Source organism: Euprymna scolopes, chromosome 3 (assembly GCF_053919585.1).
Source record: "Euprymna scolopes isolate OS-2025 chromosome 3, ASM5391958v1, whole genome shotgun sequence".
NCBI classification, from domain to species: domain Eukaryota; kingdom Metazoa; phylum Mollusca; class Cephalopoda; order Sepiida; family Sepiolidae; genus Euprymna; species Euprymna scolopes.
Window position 1 is genome coordinate 143,372,498 of NC_136484.1, and position 18,516 is coordinate 143,391,013.

General features: G+C 33.4%; 1 protein-coding gene across 3 annotated transcripts in view; it reads right to left on the reverse strand.

Moving 5' to 3' along the window:
• The window catches only part of LOC145259675 (regulating synaptic membrane exocytosis protein 2-like), a 602,608-nt gene that overhangs the window by 31,895 nt on the left and 552,197 nt on the right, over positions 1 to 18,516 (reverse strand). For all 3 annotated transcript variants that reach the window (XM_080117339.1, XM_080117347.1, XM_080117356.1), the window contains 2 exons: positions 18,205 to 18,318; positions 5,204 to 5,346 (listed from right to left, as the gene is read on the reverse strand). In XM_080117339.1, coding sequence (XP_079973465.1) covers positions 5,204 to 5,346; positions 18,205 to 18,318 — 257 coding nt within the window. The remainder of the gene's footprint in view (positions 1 to 5,203; positions 5,347 to 18,204; positions 18,319 to 18,516) is intronic.

The window sequence follows — 18,516 nt, forward strand, 5'->3', positions numbered from 1 at the left end:
GAATGTTCTTTGTGCTGGACACGTGTTAGAAGCATATGCAATGTACGTGTGAACCTCATTCACATGTTTGGCTACGTTCTGACATCACAAAGAAATATAAAATCAATGTATACAGTAAAGTTAGGGTTTGAAGCGAGAGACAGTTCAGTCATAGAGTTCAGTTCAAGTGCAGTTTGAGAGAGAGAAAGAGAGAGAGGGAGAGATAGATAGATAGATAGATAGAGATAGATAGATAGATAGATAGGGAGAGAGAGAGAGAGAGAGAGAAAGAGAGTTTTCCTAAACTCCTTTAGGAAGCGAAAGGGGTGGGGGAAGACGAGAAAATATAGTAATTTTGCTAGGCATCGAATTCTCATCATTTTAATCTTGAACTGGAAAATAAATGTGTTCATATTGTTATTTAATCCTATGTCTTCGTTTGTCACTTCAATCAAAGTAATGTTTTTGACTGTTAAGTTTATATGTATCATCACGCTGTCCGATCGTATTGTATAATAAACTTTATTTGAAGCCTCCTTCAAAGTGTTGACTGTATCCCCCTCATCGATAATGAATCTCCCCTCCGTATTTAAAAGAACTGTTTATTTCACCTCTCCACTCCCGTCACATCTCCCAGTTTCCTATTATAAATGTAAACACACCAAGTAACTGTCTCGTCATCATCGCTGTGTACTCCGTTATATGCCGTCTCGTCCCCATTCTGTGCACCCCCGCAACGCAACAATTAATCCACTTATGAAATTCCTTTCCATGTGCAACTCGATTCTTAATAGAAACTGCATAATCTGGAATTGCATTTCTCAGCTAATTTGACATTTCGTTCACTGCCTACTTCCGTCTCGCTGTCCAGGCTCTCTCATTGTGGTCAAATGTACCATAGAAGTCTTTTTTTCTCAATAGAAATAGCTGCACAGACTTCTTACCCTCTACCAGGTGTTACAATTTCAGCTGCTGTGATCATGACACTCCTAAAGCTTATAAGACGTCAATTCCAATTAATAAGTCGTAGCCAAGATGTTTTTCCTACATCACAAGAACGTCAACCGCAGCTGTATCACCTTTCTCAGTACAAATCACAGCATGCTTGGAATAAGCCAGTGATGGCCATAACATTTACTCGTTACTTCCTCTAGATTGATAGCGATTTGCGGGAATATCCTGTGTCTACGAATGCTGAACACTGCACATCATCAGTTCTGACGTCAACGACAGTTCTGTGTTCATTGTTTGGCAAGGGGCAACAATGGCGACGATACTCTACCTCCGAATCAATTTCTCGAACAATTACGAGATATATGAACGCAACTCATTTCAATAATAGCATTAACAGTGTATGGCATTTTCATTTAAGTGTAAAAAAATTGACTAGCGAAGTTAATTAAATGATAATTTATAAAATGATAATTAAATTAAATTATGATAATAATTATTTTATTAAACACCAGAAAAATAAATTCGTTTTGAGTATCCAACATTTTTAAGAACCAAGTGTAATAAACAAAGTCATTAAGTGCAAAGTGATTGTGACCCGAGCAAGAACAGAACTGACTTATAAAACTAAAGCAAAACAATCTTCAGATGTGTGATCTGCCAAAAATCATGTCATTTCAAAATTATAAATAATATATATATTTTAAGGTGGCAAACATTTCAAGTCGGCATAACTTGGAATTGAGTACAAGTTTGGCACAAAGTCATGACGGCTATAAATCATTCATCAACAAACCACAGGATTTCTCCTTGTAGCCTCTCCCAATAACTGCGAGTGATTGGCTGATTATTTAAAATATGCAAATCATAGTAATTGTTATGTTGATAGCCATTGGCCGCAATCTTCATTGGCTGACCAATTAGGAACTGATTATTCAGGATTTGGGCCCATAAATAGAGGATACGTAAAGCGAAAAATGAAGTTGGTTGTTTTTTCGCCGCTTAATGAACCAAATCCGTTGACACTGAATTCTCCATCATTGACGCTACCTAATTGCAGTTAAGATTTCCTAAGAAGACTTTATTCCGAAAGTCAACCACATTCACCCCCACTTCGCGATGTTTGTTGAAAATTGTGTACATAAACGTTTGTTACTCTTTATAACAAGCGCTTTTCGTCATTATTTTTTGATTGCTTGGCAACTTTTGTTCTCTCCAACATCATATCCAACTTTCGGTGACTGGGCCGCATCCATCTCTTCTTTTCACGGATCTTAAAGCAACGTGGGCGTGGAGGGAAACAGATAACGACAAGTTGAAACATGTGGTAATCACGAGACCATCGGCCAACTCGGTGTCGTGAAGTTATTGTATCACAAGTGCTCTTTGTGCTCCTTAATAAATATTCCTCGTATCATTCCAACTCTGGCGCTCCTTAACAAAATGATTAAGACACCAACATTTCTAGCGCACAGGACTCTTGCGCTTATCAATAGCTGGGGGGGGGGGAATCCACATTGCTTTCATAATGTTCAGATACCGCACGACTAGTGCTTGTTGCTACTGTGATTGGTTTCGGTTCCTTATGGTTGTTTCAAGTGCAGGCCAATAACTCGTCACTTGTTAATTCACCAGTTCGTGATGAGGTTCGTAAAAGCCTACTAGGATCCTTTTGTTGCATGGCAGTAGTTTCTTAAATGTAAAAATACACTTGTGGAGGATGATCTGTCGATTTTAGTTTTATTGATAGTTTTAAATTAATAAATATTTATTATTTTATCAACTGTGTTTAATTTCTTCAAGTATGTTCCCTTCCTAATTTGTGTAGGCCTCTCCGGTTAACCTTAAGTGATATCTGTTGTTGGGTCTTTTATTTTGCACATTATACAAATATGCTCAGTTTTCCCAACCTATTCGACAACAGACGGCCCAGTACCAGATACAGCAAACTCCAGTATTAATCGAATATTGAATCTCTCCGTGTTTTTATAGAGTCACCGCTTTTCAATGCAACTTCAAGATAAGGGCTATATGAAAAAAAAAAAAGAAGACGAAATAGCTTGCAAATTTAAGAAAAAAGTTATCAGAATATTTTTTCACCAACGCCACAATTCGTATCAATTCCTTTAACTTAAACCGTAATTGACAAATCCAAGCATCGAGACGTCTATGCTCTTCATCGGCTGTAAAAAACTCAACCTTCTGTCCTTTCCAACTTGCTCATATGCAAATTAATGACATATGTATATAAGAAATCCATCTACAACTTCCGTTTTACTTTTTTCTATTTTTTGCCGATCCTATCAACTGACAGTCCAAACAGAGGTGCTGCTGATTGTGTATATAAGATCTTCTATTATAATGTTATAAAAACAAATGTTTAGTGTTTTACATAGTGGCATATATTTGTTTGATTTGAAGTATTTAACGGCTCAGCATTGTGTACTTATTAAGTATCAACGATATTGGCGTATTATGCATCCACTACAGTAATACCAGGAAATTATACAATCGTATTTTTCATCTGTTTTATGTTGTTGCGGCAGATTCTATGAGTGTCCAGCGTAAACGCGACCCTGAAATATTGTTCTATCACGTTTGTTCAAACTGAAACATACTTATCGAAATATTCTGCTTAATTTAGTTATTTCACAAGTAATTGTTCCTTTTTGTAATGGTGTTGAATACTATAAGTAGGTTGAAAATCGACACACTACTCAAAATACACTAAAATAGCCGGCCTAGAAAGGAACGAGTCATCACATTTCTGACAAACGAGGAGGAAATTCTGTTTTTAACCGTCATTAATCCTTACGATTGTGTTACATAGGTGTACTCAATATCAAAATAGCAACTAAATGCGGTAATATAAATTTTGACATAGGCGCACTAATTTCATATAATGGTGACACAAAATTGTTTTTAGAAAAGTAATTGAAGAGAACAGTTTGCCGAAACGTCGTGAAACAACAACTATGGAGATGAGAATAAAAGTCTGCAAAAAATGAATGCACAAATTACGAAGCCTCATCCCAAATGATTCCAAAAACAAACGAACAATTACAACAACAAAAATATCATTTGGTACAGACCCAGCAATGGACGACCAGATAAGAACACAGAATTGGATTTATAAGACCATAAAATCAAACCTTAATCGTTTTTCGGGGCTTCCGGCACAATGGATAGATTTGTTGAGTCTCTACCGTTTCAGGTTAGCATTGTCTAGAGATAGTGGTTTTAATCCTACCAAACAACAACTATGAAGATGAGGCAAAAATCCGAAAAAAAATAATACACGGGTGACTTTTTTTTAATGATTTTAAAATTAGTTTGTCCATGGGAGGAGTACGAGACACATCGCACATATGCATTAAGGAAACTTTGATAGTCGTCAAAAACTGAAATTCCCTCCGCCCACCCACACGATTTGTTGTAGCTGTGTCTCCCATTGGTTTTTAGAAGATACATTAATTAGTTAATTAGTTGAGAGAACTTTGGTAGCCTTTCCTTGTACAAGTCATTTCTCTCCAAAAGAAAAACTTTTTAAAAACTCTCAGCGAACGTCTCTTGTCGCTTTTTATGTGCGTGAAAAGAAGTTTTATTTGTCTAACTGAACTGATGAGACGATCACATTTATGGAGAAAAGTTAGAAGAAGTGAACCATCCTGCGATCACTGAATGACGACGGCAATTGATAAAGCAGCAGAGGAAATACAACGGAGAGAAAAGCATGACCCCCCCACAAACACGTATCTATAATACGCAAGAAAAACGTGTAAAATAAGTGACAAGCTACTAGTGCGTGCAAAAACCTCGTTTTTAGTCTTGTTAACTATGAATTTATTAGTGCCTAAAAATATTTAAAAATAAATATTAAGTTACATCAGTTAATGTTATTCCCAGGCGAGTTGAGAATCTGATATTGAATGCTGGCGCCCATAACTGGATAATAAATAAAGGTCGATGCTATACATTTTTTATCCTATTCATTTCTTGTGAGAATTATATTTCACTAATAAATTGTGCGGAAGTAAAAAATAGTTATTTCTCCTACACGTTCTCTATATTTAGTTGTATGTTGCAACCTTTTTTGGCCCACAACTATTTTGAAAAGCTTTACCATTTCTGACGATGGTTATTCCTAACCATCTCCATATTTAGTCAAATCAAATCAACACGATAATTACCTACTTATCGAAAATAAGAATAACTAAATGAACATATCATTGTTTAAATTTCATTAAATATTTGACCATCGAAAGTTAATTACCTTCATATGCCGCCCGAGGGCGTTGCAAGCAGAATATTTAATCTTTTCGCGGTAATTCGGGTCGGCGCCATCTTTGTTAATACTTGTCTTTTTCTTCTGCATCACTTTATTTCCTTGCATGACGTATGTCTTCACATAAGTGTCTGAAAAACAACAAACAATATATTAAGAAAACCAAGATCAAAATAGACAAGTCTATAGCACTCAATAATAGTATCGATTAGTGTTGTGACGATTAATCGGAATCGAAGTATTTGGAACTTTTAAAGGTATCGGAATCCATAGTAATGATAAAATAATAAATATTTATTCATTTTAGAACTAAAATCGATGGATCATCCTCCACAAATGTATTTTTACATTTAAGAAAATATCAGCACATTTAATATGAGTTTTTACGGTAATTGTGAAATAATAGCAACACTGGGGTTAAATATTAAGAGATCTGTGAAGAATCGGAATCGGAATCAAAATCGGTAATTGTATCGGAACCGGGAAAAATATTGGAATCGTCCCATCACTAATATCTATATAAGTTCATCTTTTATTTGCAAAAATCTTTGGAATGTGTTGATATGTACTGGCACTGAAAAAATGAATCGGCACTCTACGAACTTAATTCATATACGTTTATAAATTTTTGTTTCCTTCGTTGACGACCAGTACTCAGAGGCATATAAAGAAGTAGTAAAAGGTGGAAATATCGATATTTTACACCAATTAACATTTGCTTCACATATATTGTTCAGATATATAAGTATATCGATAATGCATAACGATTAAAGGTGGTTAAGTGATTAATGACATGTAATAAGAACCTGAGTGTATCAAGTTCAAATCCAGTTTGTTTCACGTAAATTTCCTCATCAAACCTACACCTGACCTTGTGTCTAATCTCTTGGAAAGAGGTTAAATTAAATAACTATCAAATAATGACACTGGGCAACTAAGCAATATGATTTAGTGGAAGACACTGACGCTATCTGAGAATGGATTACTCAGTTCATAAAAGACGCTAGTAAGCAGTAACCAATGGGAGAGAGTAAGGTAATTTTGATACTCCGGCATTCAAAATACATTCAAGTGTCAATCTCTTATTTGCTACATTGCACGTTTGTACAATAAATTTGTTATCATTTATTCTGTGCATTGAGTCTCATTTCATCTGATTAATTTATACTGATTATATTTCCCCAATCACAATAGAATTACTAATTTCAGACAAACTATATTATAGGCTGATATGAAGCTTTTATTTATTGCTATTTTACTGCAAAAAAGTACAGTGCCACGTAAGTGGCTACTATTTGTGAATAAATTTGCAGGGAAATTATGCAGGGAGTTGAGCAGTGAGATGTGTATTTATATTACACTTGAACTTCTACACGTCAGTGCAGTCAGAAAAACAGGAACCGTGGAGGGGATTCCAAAGTCTAGCAGTTAGATGGAAGAGACTATTCTATGCTTTCCGGCATCTGGGAATCTTTACAGTGTAGGGTGGGATTTTGCCGTTTGTCAGTTTAGTCAAGGTATTTGCGTCGAGCGGATACAAGTGATTTCAGTCTGTCATAGCACATTCTATTAAAATGCTTGTAAAACAGGCACAGGGATGCAATATTTCGTCGACAGAGATTGGAGGAAATCAGTGTCCGATTCCAGCAAACTTCAAGATTTCATCTTCCACTGTTATCTAAGTGATTTGTCCAATTCTTCAGTGACGGACGATAATTAGTATTATGTTGCCTAGGTCTATTAGGACCCTCTGACAAAAGTCTTTATTATTAATGTTAATAAAAGTGCATATTTATTCTGTCATATCTCTGTACATCACAGTCTTGTACATCATACATAAAAGTTGAAAAAAAGCAATAATGCTTCTCCATTGTTCACACTTGCTATTTATCTAGATATATTATTAAAATATTCGTATTAAAATAATAGAATTACGTCAGCTGAATTACTTTTGATGAATACATTACTATTATCATTTCTGATGAGTAAAAGAATGAAAAAAAGCCATATCTGATGATTTCACTTCAAATTCCTTTAGGTGGTTTTAAAAAAATATGAGGTTGTTGCCTGACTTGCTATTTTTTCCCGATGTTCATTACCACTTGAAATGATTTCGTCCAGTGTTTAGAAAACGGCAAGTGTTTAACTTATATTTATTTTCTTAATCCATGGATTTTCAATAATGGCTCTTATCATCAGAGGAAATGAAATGCAATTAGCAAAATGTTCAGCTGTGAATAAACACGTATTTTGCTTTTCAGCACATATATTGAAAATATTATTGAATGCTATTTAGATCGTTATTATGAGTCATAGAAAAAGGATAACATACAACTTGGACAGTCCAATATCAGAATGAGTTCAATAGTTTGCCAGGTCGGATGAGTAGTGATCCAAGGGGAAATCAGTAATCCGACATGTCCAGAATATTTGGTTACCGATACCGTTATTTCGAAAGGCATACGAGATGGTCGTCTTCTTCGGTGATATAAAGATTCGTTGATAGAAGAAATCCAGAGTCCTTGGGGTGCGGAGATATTGCAATTAAATGTTAAGTCGATATTCAATTCCATTACATATATTTCCGTCGATAATGACAGTACGTATATGGGTGTGTGGATTTACAAAGCTTTATACGTTGAGTCATATATGCAAATATAAAGTGCGAGAGTCCTCGACTTCAGCAGGTCTTGGATTGGTAAATATTCGGAAAAGTCTTTTTCCAGTTCGATATCCACAAGTATGGGCTTCTAATATGGGCCGATTTTTCTGATTTTTTGAGGATCGTTTTACTTGATGAGCTAGGTAGTAAGTTAGTTAATTGCCATATATATTTTTCTAACTTACTATATATATATATATATATATATATATATATATATATATATATATAGCTGAAGTACCAGTCTTATTGATTAAACGAAGCATTAATTCATAATATCTTCTTTTTCCACCCTCTATTAGGTAGGAGTAGTAGTGCGTTTAATTTTTAGGGTCTCGCCAGTAGCCTTAATTCTCTTTTCTAGTTTAATCTTATATCTTTTAATTTTCTTTCCTTCAAAATATAATATAAGAATTGCAATTATTATTTTATATTATAATACATATCTGAAAACTGTTAAATCTTTTTTAACTATTTAATGTACAATATATATAAAGATGACATTAGTAATCTATTCTGTTCAATTAAAATTTAGTTTCAAACTGCATATTTAAACACTGGTAAATGTACATGTAGCATTAATTTTGAAGAACCTCTACATGAACAAAATTTCGGGTGTGACTTCTAACAGATGTGTAAATGTAGAGTCTTCAGGGCTTCGAATGCGTGAGCAACCAACATACATGAGAAAAGCAAGGCGTCTGAAGATTAAGTCCAACAACTTTGAGCCTTTGTCCTTGAGCTTTATTTATAAACATGGCAAAACTAATTTTTATGAGGAATTGTAAGCGATTGAAATGAAATGGAATATCAGAAGGAATAATGAGAATCAGAGAAATTAACACAATTTAACATTTAAAATTTCAAGTTATTACAATGGCTTTCAGACATTAGTTTTCAAAGATTTTATTGCTAATCGTGTGCCATTACACAGTTAATAATATAACTGGTGACCTTTCCTTCAATAGCAAATTGTTTTTGAGCAAATTCAAATTTTATTGAATTTTGTTTTAAAATAATGAGCAAGATAACTTCTGTTAATCTTTGATTGATTGCTTCCATGTCACTTTTCATTTGATTTTAGTCTTATGTCGGTTTTTGGATTGTAAATGTCGACTTTTATAGGTTTTCAGCTATGCTGACAACTAACATCCCAGTTAAATTTGAGGCTGATAAGTCGTTTACTAGATATGCAAACATATGATATCTAACGTAAAAGCTAATGTAATCTCTCGCAGTCATTTTGTTTTTACAACCAAGTAGTCAGTAATGCACATGCGTGTAACTGAAGCAAATGACAAAGCAATTATTTTTCACCCCCTCCAAATGGAAAAATGCGGTCTTTATTCTAAAAGCTGTTCTTAATATGGGGAGGGGTAATGTTATTTATTTCGAAAGCCGTTCTTAACATGGGGAGATTGGTGTATATATATAATTTATTTTAATAATAAATATTTAAATGTTTATGACAAATATTATACAACATATGTGTTTTATTCGTGAGTAATCAGTTTTGAGAATGATTGCTTGTGTGCCACACTATTCGAAACCCTAAGTCCCAAATCAACATTTTAGCATTTGTAATTATCAAAACTGAAAAATGGCAGCCATTTTGTTGTCGTGCAACTTAAGCACTCGGCTCTACTTGTGTTTCTAAGTAGATAAACGTTTTAAAATAAGTTAAATATACAAAACTATTTCAGGTAAATAGAAGAGTAACTTATCTTGCCTTTGGTTCAATTTATTTATGTATTTGTCTCCTGATCGCGTTTTCAGTTTATTGCATATGCAAATAAATGTCCGAAAAACAGATAGAATGTGAAAAAAAAACAAAAAAACCAAAAAAAAAACCCCCAAAAAACAAAAAAATAAAATAACAAAAAAACACATACACAGAAAGAAAGGAAAATGTTCTCAAAGTGGAGGCGGGGTCTGTCGTGATAGTCTGTAAAAAGGCAGTAATTATGGAGACAAGAGATTGTTTACCAGAATAAGAGACGCTTCACAGTCGTATTTATGGGTTGTTATTGAAAATTATACAATATTGTTTGCTTACAAAACCAATCAGCTCTATAATCTGTCCATTAGAAGTTATAATCTTTTTTCTCTTCCTGTCATTGTTCAATTACGCCAATTTTCTTTTTATTTATTTCCTGTTTTTTATTGTTTCTTTTCAAAATGGCGACGATTTGTGTCCAAGCTACGCGTGGTCGCAAATAACAAGAGTACAACTATTTGTTTTGAATTTTTGGTCGGTTTACAAGATCGGCTTCATTTTTACCTCGACTTTCGCTTGTTTTCTTATTGTCTGAGTAAAATTCGTGTAAATATTTGATGGATAAATATTTATGGCAATCGTCTTCCAAAAATAACACTTTGTCTGAAATAATAGCCACCATCTTTTTTCTGCGGCAACTAAAATCGATTTGGAGAATAATACCATTTTCGTGATTGGTACTGTCAATAATAATTTGTCGGCTTCAATTTTGAGATTTACTTTATATTCATTCTTTAATTATCCATCCATCCACCTATATATGTATGTATGTATGTATGTATGTATGTATGTATGTATGTATGCATGTATGTATGTATGTATGTATTTATTTATTTATTTATCTATATATTTATCTATCCATCTATCTGACTATCTATATATATCTTTCTCTGCTTCTTTTGTCTCTCTCTCCCTCTCTCTTTCACTCACCCCTCTCTCTCTCTCTCTCTCTCTCTCTCTATATATATATATATATATATATATATATATATATATATATTCAATATTCTATAAAACGATAGGAAATATAAGGGGTCAAAGATCCCCAAAGAGATTTTTTTCAGAAACTTTCACCCCTCTCTTAAAGTTTCTTTATTTCCTCCACACTGTGCAATTTTAATCGTTTTTAAACTATTTTTTTTAATTAAATTTTTTATTTTAAACGGTCGAGACACTTTAATTTCTATCAGTGCACTTTATTGTCGTCAATACTATTTTCATTTATACTATAGTCGAATGAGCTCGAGAGTTTTTCGCCCATTATTTTTTAATAATATTTGTAAATGTTTATCTTAAAACAATTATATATATATATATATATATATATATATATATATATATATATATATATATATATATATATATATATATATATATAATGTGATCCTTCCGGTGCTGCTGTTGAACACTACATGACGAAGTTACATGTACATATCCACCGATCTGATATGAAATTCACTTCTTTCTCTTGTTAATTTACGTTGGTCTCGGGGTTGAATATCAGGTTGTCGAGCGAAAGTTTACTTTACAAACCGAGTTCGAAATATTATATTAGTGGTAATTATCACTTCTATACTGTTGCTTAACCGTCTTCTTTAATAATCAAATTCCACACAATTTCTATCACTACTAGTCATTATGATATCAACCACCTTACACTCATTAATGCTTATACTCGAGTGGTCTTCGGACCTGTGTAAGTGGTGAGTCTCTTGTAAAAAATATTTCCTTTTTCCTTCTTTTCTTTATTTGTTACTTTTCTTTTCTCTGTCTTTTTCCTACTTCATCTCCCCCCTTTTTTATTTCATTCTCGTTTTCCTCATTCCTTTCCTCTATTCTCTTTTTATCTCTCTTTCTAATATTCATTGTAGCTTTTTTTCTAACGATACTTCTTTCTTTTTCTTCGTTTTAGATCCTTTTCTTTTCCTCTTTTTTCCTGGTTCTTTCATTCATTCTTTTCTTCTTTTACGGTTTACATTCTTTTCTTTCATTTTATAATATTTCTCCCTTTGTCAATTTTTTAAAATCCCTTTTATTTTTATATGCTTTTTATCTTTTTCGCAATCCTTTTTCTTTTCTTCCTGCCATTTTTTGTTTTATCTTTTATTCTTTCTCTCTTTCATTCCTCGTCCTTTATTTTTCCCCTGCTTTTCTTATTTCCACCTTTCACTGCTCCCCTCCTTTATTCTTTTATTTTGTATTTATCTCGTCTATTTCTTTATTCTATCTTCCTTTCTCTCATTCATACTTTCTTTCTTTTCACTTTCTTTCCTCACATTTTACTTCCTTGTTTTTTCCTCAACTGTTCATTTTATCTTTAGTTTCGTTTATTTTTCAGTCTGTATTACCCGGTTTCCTTCTTTCCTTTCTTCTTTCAGTCCGTAATTCTCTCTTTTCTGTTCTCGTTTCTTCTTTATATCTTCCACCGTTCCTTACTTCCTCCCTTCCTTCTTTCCTTCCTTTTCTTCACGTCTTTTTGTTATTATCTTTGTTATGGTCTCCACCCGAAACTTTTTTTGAAACACTCTGAACTTTGCTTTTACCAAATCTTGATCTTTCATTATATTAACAAGTTATTAATAGAACGAAGTATAAGTTTATATGAGTCAACATTATAATTGTTTTGTTTAATAATATTCAATATTTTCTTATTAACAAAAATGAGAAAATAACTTTTTCCAATTATGTTTCGAAATATCTCAGATGAAAATTGATAATTGATATTATGTTTTATCATTTAGATTACTTTGCTCATCTTGGATCTTATTCTCTGTTATGGCAATATCAACCCATTGTCAATATCAAATCCGGTACTAATTAATACACATTGGTATAATTAACAAAAAATGCACGAATAAAATTATCTTACAAAAGCATATGTTATGATTCTGGGATCATAACTGCCACTAATATTTGCCAGGTGAGATTTTGCTGTTTGTTGGATTAATGGTTGTGGAGGAGGTACACATGCTAGGAGCTCGTCAGATCAGATTCTATTAAAGTCCTTGCAAAACAAGGAGGTAGATACAGCATTGCGGCGATAGGGTAATGGTGGGAGCTTGGTTGTACCAGTCCAAATTTGCCAACAGTACTCGGCGCGTAGACGAATGCTGGCATTATAGTGCTACATGATACTGTCGGGTGTGAGTAGTTTTATAGCTCAATAGAGGGAACCCACCTTCTTTACAGCAGTCTTGGCAATGTCTTCTGTGTATTTTTCTAACTAATGTTTTAGTTTTTTTTTTTTACTTTTATTCTCTATTTGCTTTTAATTTTCTTCATATAATACTCCTTTTCTCTCGTTCCTTCTTTTGGTGTGTTTTCTCATCTTGTTTTATCTTTTTTTTGTCCCACTGTTCATTCTTCCTTTTTCTATTTCCTTGCTCCCTTATATTATTTCTTTATCTCATTCTGTATTACCCCTCCTTTTTCCACAATTCTTTTTACTTATCTCATTTTACTTCCTCTTCCTTGTCCTCTTCTGGTAAAACCGCAGTTTAGTGGCCTGAATATAATGCAATAAAACAATTGTGTACAGACGATAAATATTGTTTTATCTTGTTTTTGTTAAATATTAGTAAATGAAGAAAAATTTCGAATTAAAATCTATTTAGTATTACGCGTGTAATTTTGAGAACAAGCTTGAAATGTGTACATATGCTGAAACAACTTTTTCTCAGTAATTCTTTCAGCATATGTACAAAAAATTATAAAATCTTAATCGCTTGCACACCATTTTTCATCGCATTATGTCCAGGCCAATAAACTGTTGCTTCACCTCAACTGCTTTTTTTTCTTCCGATTTTATTTCCATATTCTTTGTTTCACAACTAGCCTGGGTGCTCGGCGCTGCTCGTCTGCTTGGTGGTGTGTGTTGAGCAAAAAAAAAAAAAAAAAAAGTTGTAGTAGGCAGGCAGGCTCGAACCAGTACCGCGAAGGAGGAAAATAACGTGAAAAAACCGTGACGTCTTTGCTGTTGCCCCCATCGTCAAACCGGAAGTGACGAATGTTTAATTTAAGGCTGGTTAATCGAAAAGAGGGGATGACTTTCGAAAAAAAGCGACCCCTCCCTGTAGAAAAATGCCTAGTTGATGGTGAAAGAATTAATTTTTTGGGCTGATTTTTCGATATTTCTCGCCCAAAGGATAGATCTTCAAAACGATATCAATGTCGTGAAAATCTGAAAGTTTTAGGCAGATATACAAACATACATTTCAACAGACAGGTGAGATTTATATAATAGATTCCTTCTTTTTTTTCCTTCTGAAATTCTTTCCCTTTTGTCCCAACTTATTCTTTCTTTCCCTCCTTCTTTCTTTCTACCACCCTTTCCCTTCCTATTCACTACCTTATTCTGTGTGTTTCCCCTCACCTTAATATAACATTATTTGCCCCAACACCATTTCTTTCTTCTTTCCAGTTCTACTATCACTCTTGAGTCTAATTCTATGAATCATCACGTAAATTCAGTGGTTTTTCACATGTTTGATTCTTTGTTCAGTATTTACTTTGACGCTTGATGTAAAACGGAACGACCAACTCATCACTTGAACCAAATCAATCTTCCATAATAATCTCACCCGCAAAAATCCTATCCATTGTTCTATTACCAAAGGCTAATCAATCATTTAAGTAACCATTACTCTTTTGCCGATTGACAAATGTGATTCGGACAGTTTAGGAGCCGATTTACCTCCTCTGGTCTGCCAGGAACTTTTATCACCCGCCCTTTCCCCACAGCAAGGTGTAATTTATCTCTCATCTACAGGTGTGTCGTTGGACTATTAATGGTTTTGATAAGTTGGTGTGACTGGCAACACGAATGGGAAAATAATCAGTGAATCGTTTTCAGTTTCTTGCATTTCTTTCGAATTTAGATCTCGAAAAAAGGCACAATAAAAAATGTCGTTTCACCAAACTAGAAATGGCAGAGTAAAATAAATGAAATCTCTGGTCGAAGAATCGCATCACTAATAGAAAGTTTAGATTGGCAAGAAAATAAAAATAAATAAATAGCCGGCATTAATACGCCATTAAATTATTTTACGGCGTGTTTAGACATGTTTATAGTCAGGATGAGGGTCGATTAGAATTAGGGTAGGGATGTAGAAAATGAATGATAAACTCCATTATGGAATGCATCACGAAATTATAAACAGTTATCGTTGTGAGTTTATAACGGCATAGAAATATACTAAACAATTTTAGTTCATTAAAAACGTGCAAAAGTTATAGTCCGTTGACCTAGAATTGTTGATTTATGCCAAATTGATGTTTGAATATGGTTAAATTTGTACTAATTTTTTGCATTAATTCCCAACTGTCCACCGAACGGATACCATAATACTGGATCGTTGCAATTGATCATACCAAAGGTCCACCAAAAATTTTAGTCAGGTCGGGTCAGTAGTTTCCGTGAGTAATGTAATATTATGGTTATTAAGCCCTATTGATCCCTATTAATCCTTAACTACATATCAGACAGATATAATAATGCTAAGTTCGCTGTATCCTATTACAAAGAGCATACTTATTTTCAGCCAGATCCACCCAGTAGTTTCCATGAAAAAGTTGAACGGACAGACAGACGTATAAAGAGAATTATAACATAAAGTGGAACACTACTGTCTGCATTTTATGGATTTGGCCTTTTAGCTAGGAAGAAAGTAGAGTATCTGTTTAGATGTTGCATTTGGTTTATTCTTCCGCGCACAATGAAGGGGAATTATGGTATGTTTTTTTACAATCCAGCAACCAGTGTGACCTTATGGGGGAGTTGAACTTTCGCAATATTAAAAACTGATATTGTTTCTAACTTAGTCCTCGTCGCTAGTCAAGTGATTTGATTCTGTGCTCTTTGGGTAAGTAATAAAACACTTTTTTTTTCATCAACCTAGTATTTTGTTTGTTTTGTTTTATGGGTGCATGTGTATTTCGTGAAATGGCGTTCTTCTAAAAGGATACGATACATAATCGGTGAGTTAAGGTCATGATTCGGTTGTGGCTATTTCTATCGTTCACGGGAGTAAAACTCTTACTCGAAAAGGAGATTGTATATATATATATATATATATATATATATATATATATATATATATATATATATATATATATATATATATATATATATATATATAGGTTCTCATGTAATAACATTCTAGATTTTACACAACAGTGTTTCGTAAATATCTACCAGTTTCTGTTATCCGTAGAATTTAAAAATCATTATACACCCATTGTTGTCGGAAACTTACCCGCTGATTGTTTTTAGGTACAGTCACTCGACGAAGCTTTTAAGTTTTTAATAATAAAAAAAAATAGAACAGTTACAGAAACAACCAGAGATGCGGGTTCTTTGTTGACCTGTCTGAAAGGAGTGGGATAGATTGATAGATAGAAAAATAGATAGATGGTAGACAGAGCAAGAGAGATAGAGAGATAGATAGAGAGAGAGAGAGAGAGAGATGAAAAAAGAGAGAAAGAAAGAAACAGATAGGTAGCTACATTGTGCACGCCCGTCTTCCCATCTGGAATGGGGCTTTTACACGCCTCGCGTGCTTTAAATGTCACCAGTAAGAGATTATCCCTGAACTGATGTCACGTGATTTCGTCAAATTCTGTTTCTGGGGCCACCTCTGGTCGCTAGGTGTCACTCTTTATCATTCGAATAACGACCTTTCTTGTATAACACGTTTAGGCTTGTTTCGTCTATGTAGAACATATATAGACGAAGCGAACATTATAATAGTCTATATAATAAGATAGTTATTGTGTTGGAGATTAAATACAAACGCGCAGTAAGAAGGATTGGAGCCAGAGGAATACAAAATAAGCGATAACATGATAGACAAATATGGGTTCCATCCCACTAGGGGTCAACGCGCTCTGCATAGAGCGTTGTATTTAATATCTCTTTATATCTAGTTTCGCACAACGCAATACCCCAGTGGATAGGAAGACAGATAATATTATTTATTCTTTATATATAGAATAATAAATATATGCTGCCTGTGTTCATATACTTTTACTAAGCTAGTAGATCAACTTATAATACAAGGGGCAATTTTAGAATTATATAATATTTATACAAATTATTTAAAAACTACACATTGGTGCACTATATATATATATATATATATATATATATATATATATATATTTATATATATATATATAAATATATATATATATAGATATATGTTTTGAAAGAAGAGGTGAATAATAAATCTATGATGTCAACACAAAAATATAATTATTTTGTTAAAGTAACGTTTTAAGACGTGTTTAAAAGAAGATCTGCATAATTCAGTTCGTATGACATCAGATTGCAAATCTGAAGGTTTCGATTTCCGATCATGCCATCCGTTTTATTTGCTTGGAATTTATTTTTTTAGTATTGATCAGAATTAATACTAGATAATAAATTCTCAGCAGATAAAGCGGATGTTATTATCAATTTCTAAAAGAAATTTAGATATTTGTTTATAAAAATGTGACTGGTGGGTAGACAGACAGACGGGCAGACACACATACACACACACACACAAACACACACACAGAGAAAAGGTTCCTTATATTATGAGTAGAATATAGATAATAGATTTGTCTTGAAGATATAAGTATATAATTTGATCTCGACACGAATTCCCTTCAGTGAATGTAGAAAGAAAAATTACTATAATGAATGCATTTTCTGATATCACGTGATCAATATCGATGAAAGCGTTGTGGAATATGGCTTTATTTATACGAGCTGCCATTTTTTTGCACGAATCAAATACATACAACGCTATCATCTTCTGATCTGTTATATACTTTATATATACTGGCTTTTCGTGTTACGTTTGACAATCGTGAATCATTCTTGACAAGGTAATGTCAGTTGATTATGCCATCCTATCAAATAATTATCATTGAATGGTAAACATCAAATGATCGACATCAAGCCATTTCATCTGTTCTGTCCATATTCATTAAATTCTCTTCTTCTCTTTTACACTGGTAATAATCGTGAAAGCAGTGAATATTTATGCATGCCATTGTGTTTTTCTTTACTTTAAAATAGTCCGTAAAAGTCACATTGCCACTGAGATGTAAGGGGGGGGCTGTTGTTAAGTAGGGATCATATTTGTACTTCTATCCTACGTAGGATACGTGAAGCAATATTCCATGCATGGGTTTTATAAAGATATAGGATACTCTCTGGTGTGAGTAATTTTCTAGCACAGTCGAGGAAGTCCGTCATGTTTGCAGCAGCCTTGTCAATGTCCCTAATGTTCAAATTTTTGTTGCTTGTCAATGTTAAGCGGAGGAGCTTGCAGGATAGGATCTCAAGTAAGGCGTTTTAATATTTTATTCTTAAAGAATATTACCTTCATATGTTGAAGCGAAAAGTTAAGTTCATTCCTTCTTTAATGATATCAATACATAAACGAACACAACAAATGCCAACAGATTCAAACTTTCCCTGACTTGTCTTATCCATCCTCTGTAGTTTTGATTGCAGACCGTTATTAATATAGCACAATTTTTTCAAAGTATATAACATACCTTGTGGTGGAGTCTTGTCTGGTCTGGATAAACCTTGTGCCATTATGACATTGACCTCTAATTGACCTTTGGTTACCATGAAGCCTAATTTTAAGGATCCTTTATTTTCATCACCTACAGAAATACAAGAAAAAGATGAAAAACAAGCGAAAATAAACTATACAAGTAAAAATGAACAATAATGACAATAGAAATAATAAATCAATCGTAAATATTACATTTTCGAAAATACAATTTTACACTCCTATAACAGAGAGAGAGAGAGAGAGAGAGAGAGAGAGAGAGAGAGAGAGAGAGAGAGAGAGAGAGAGA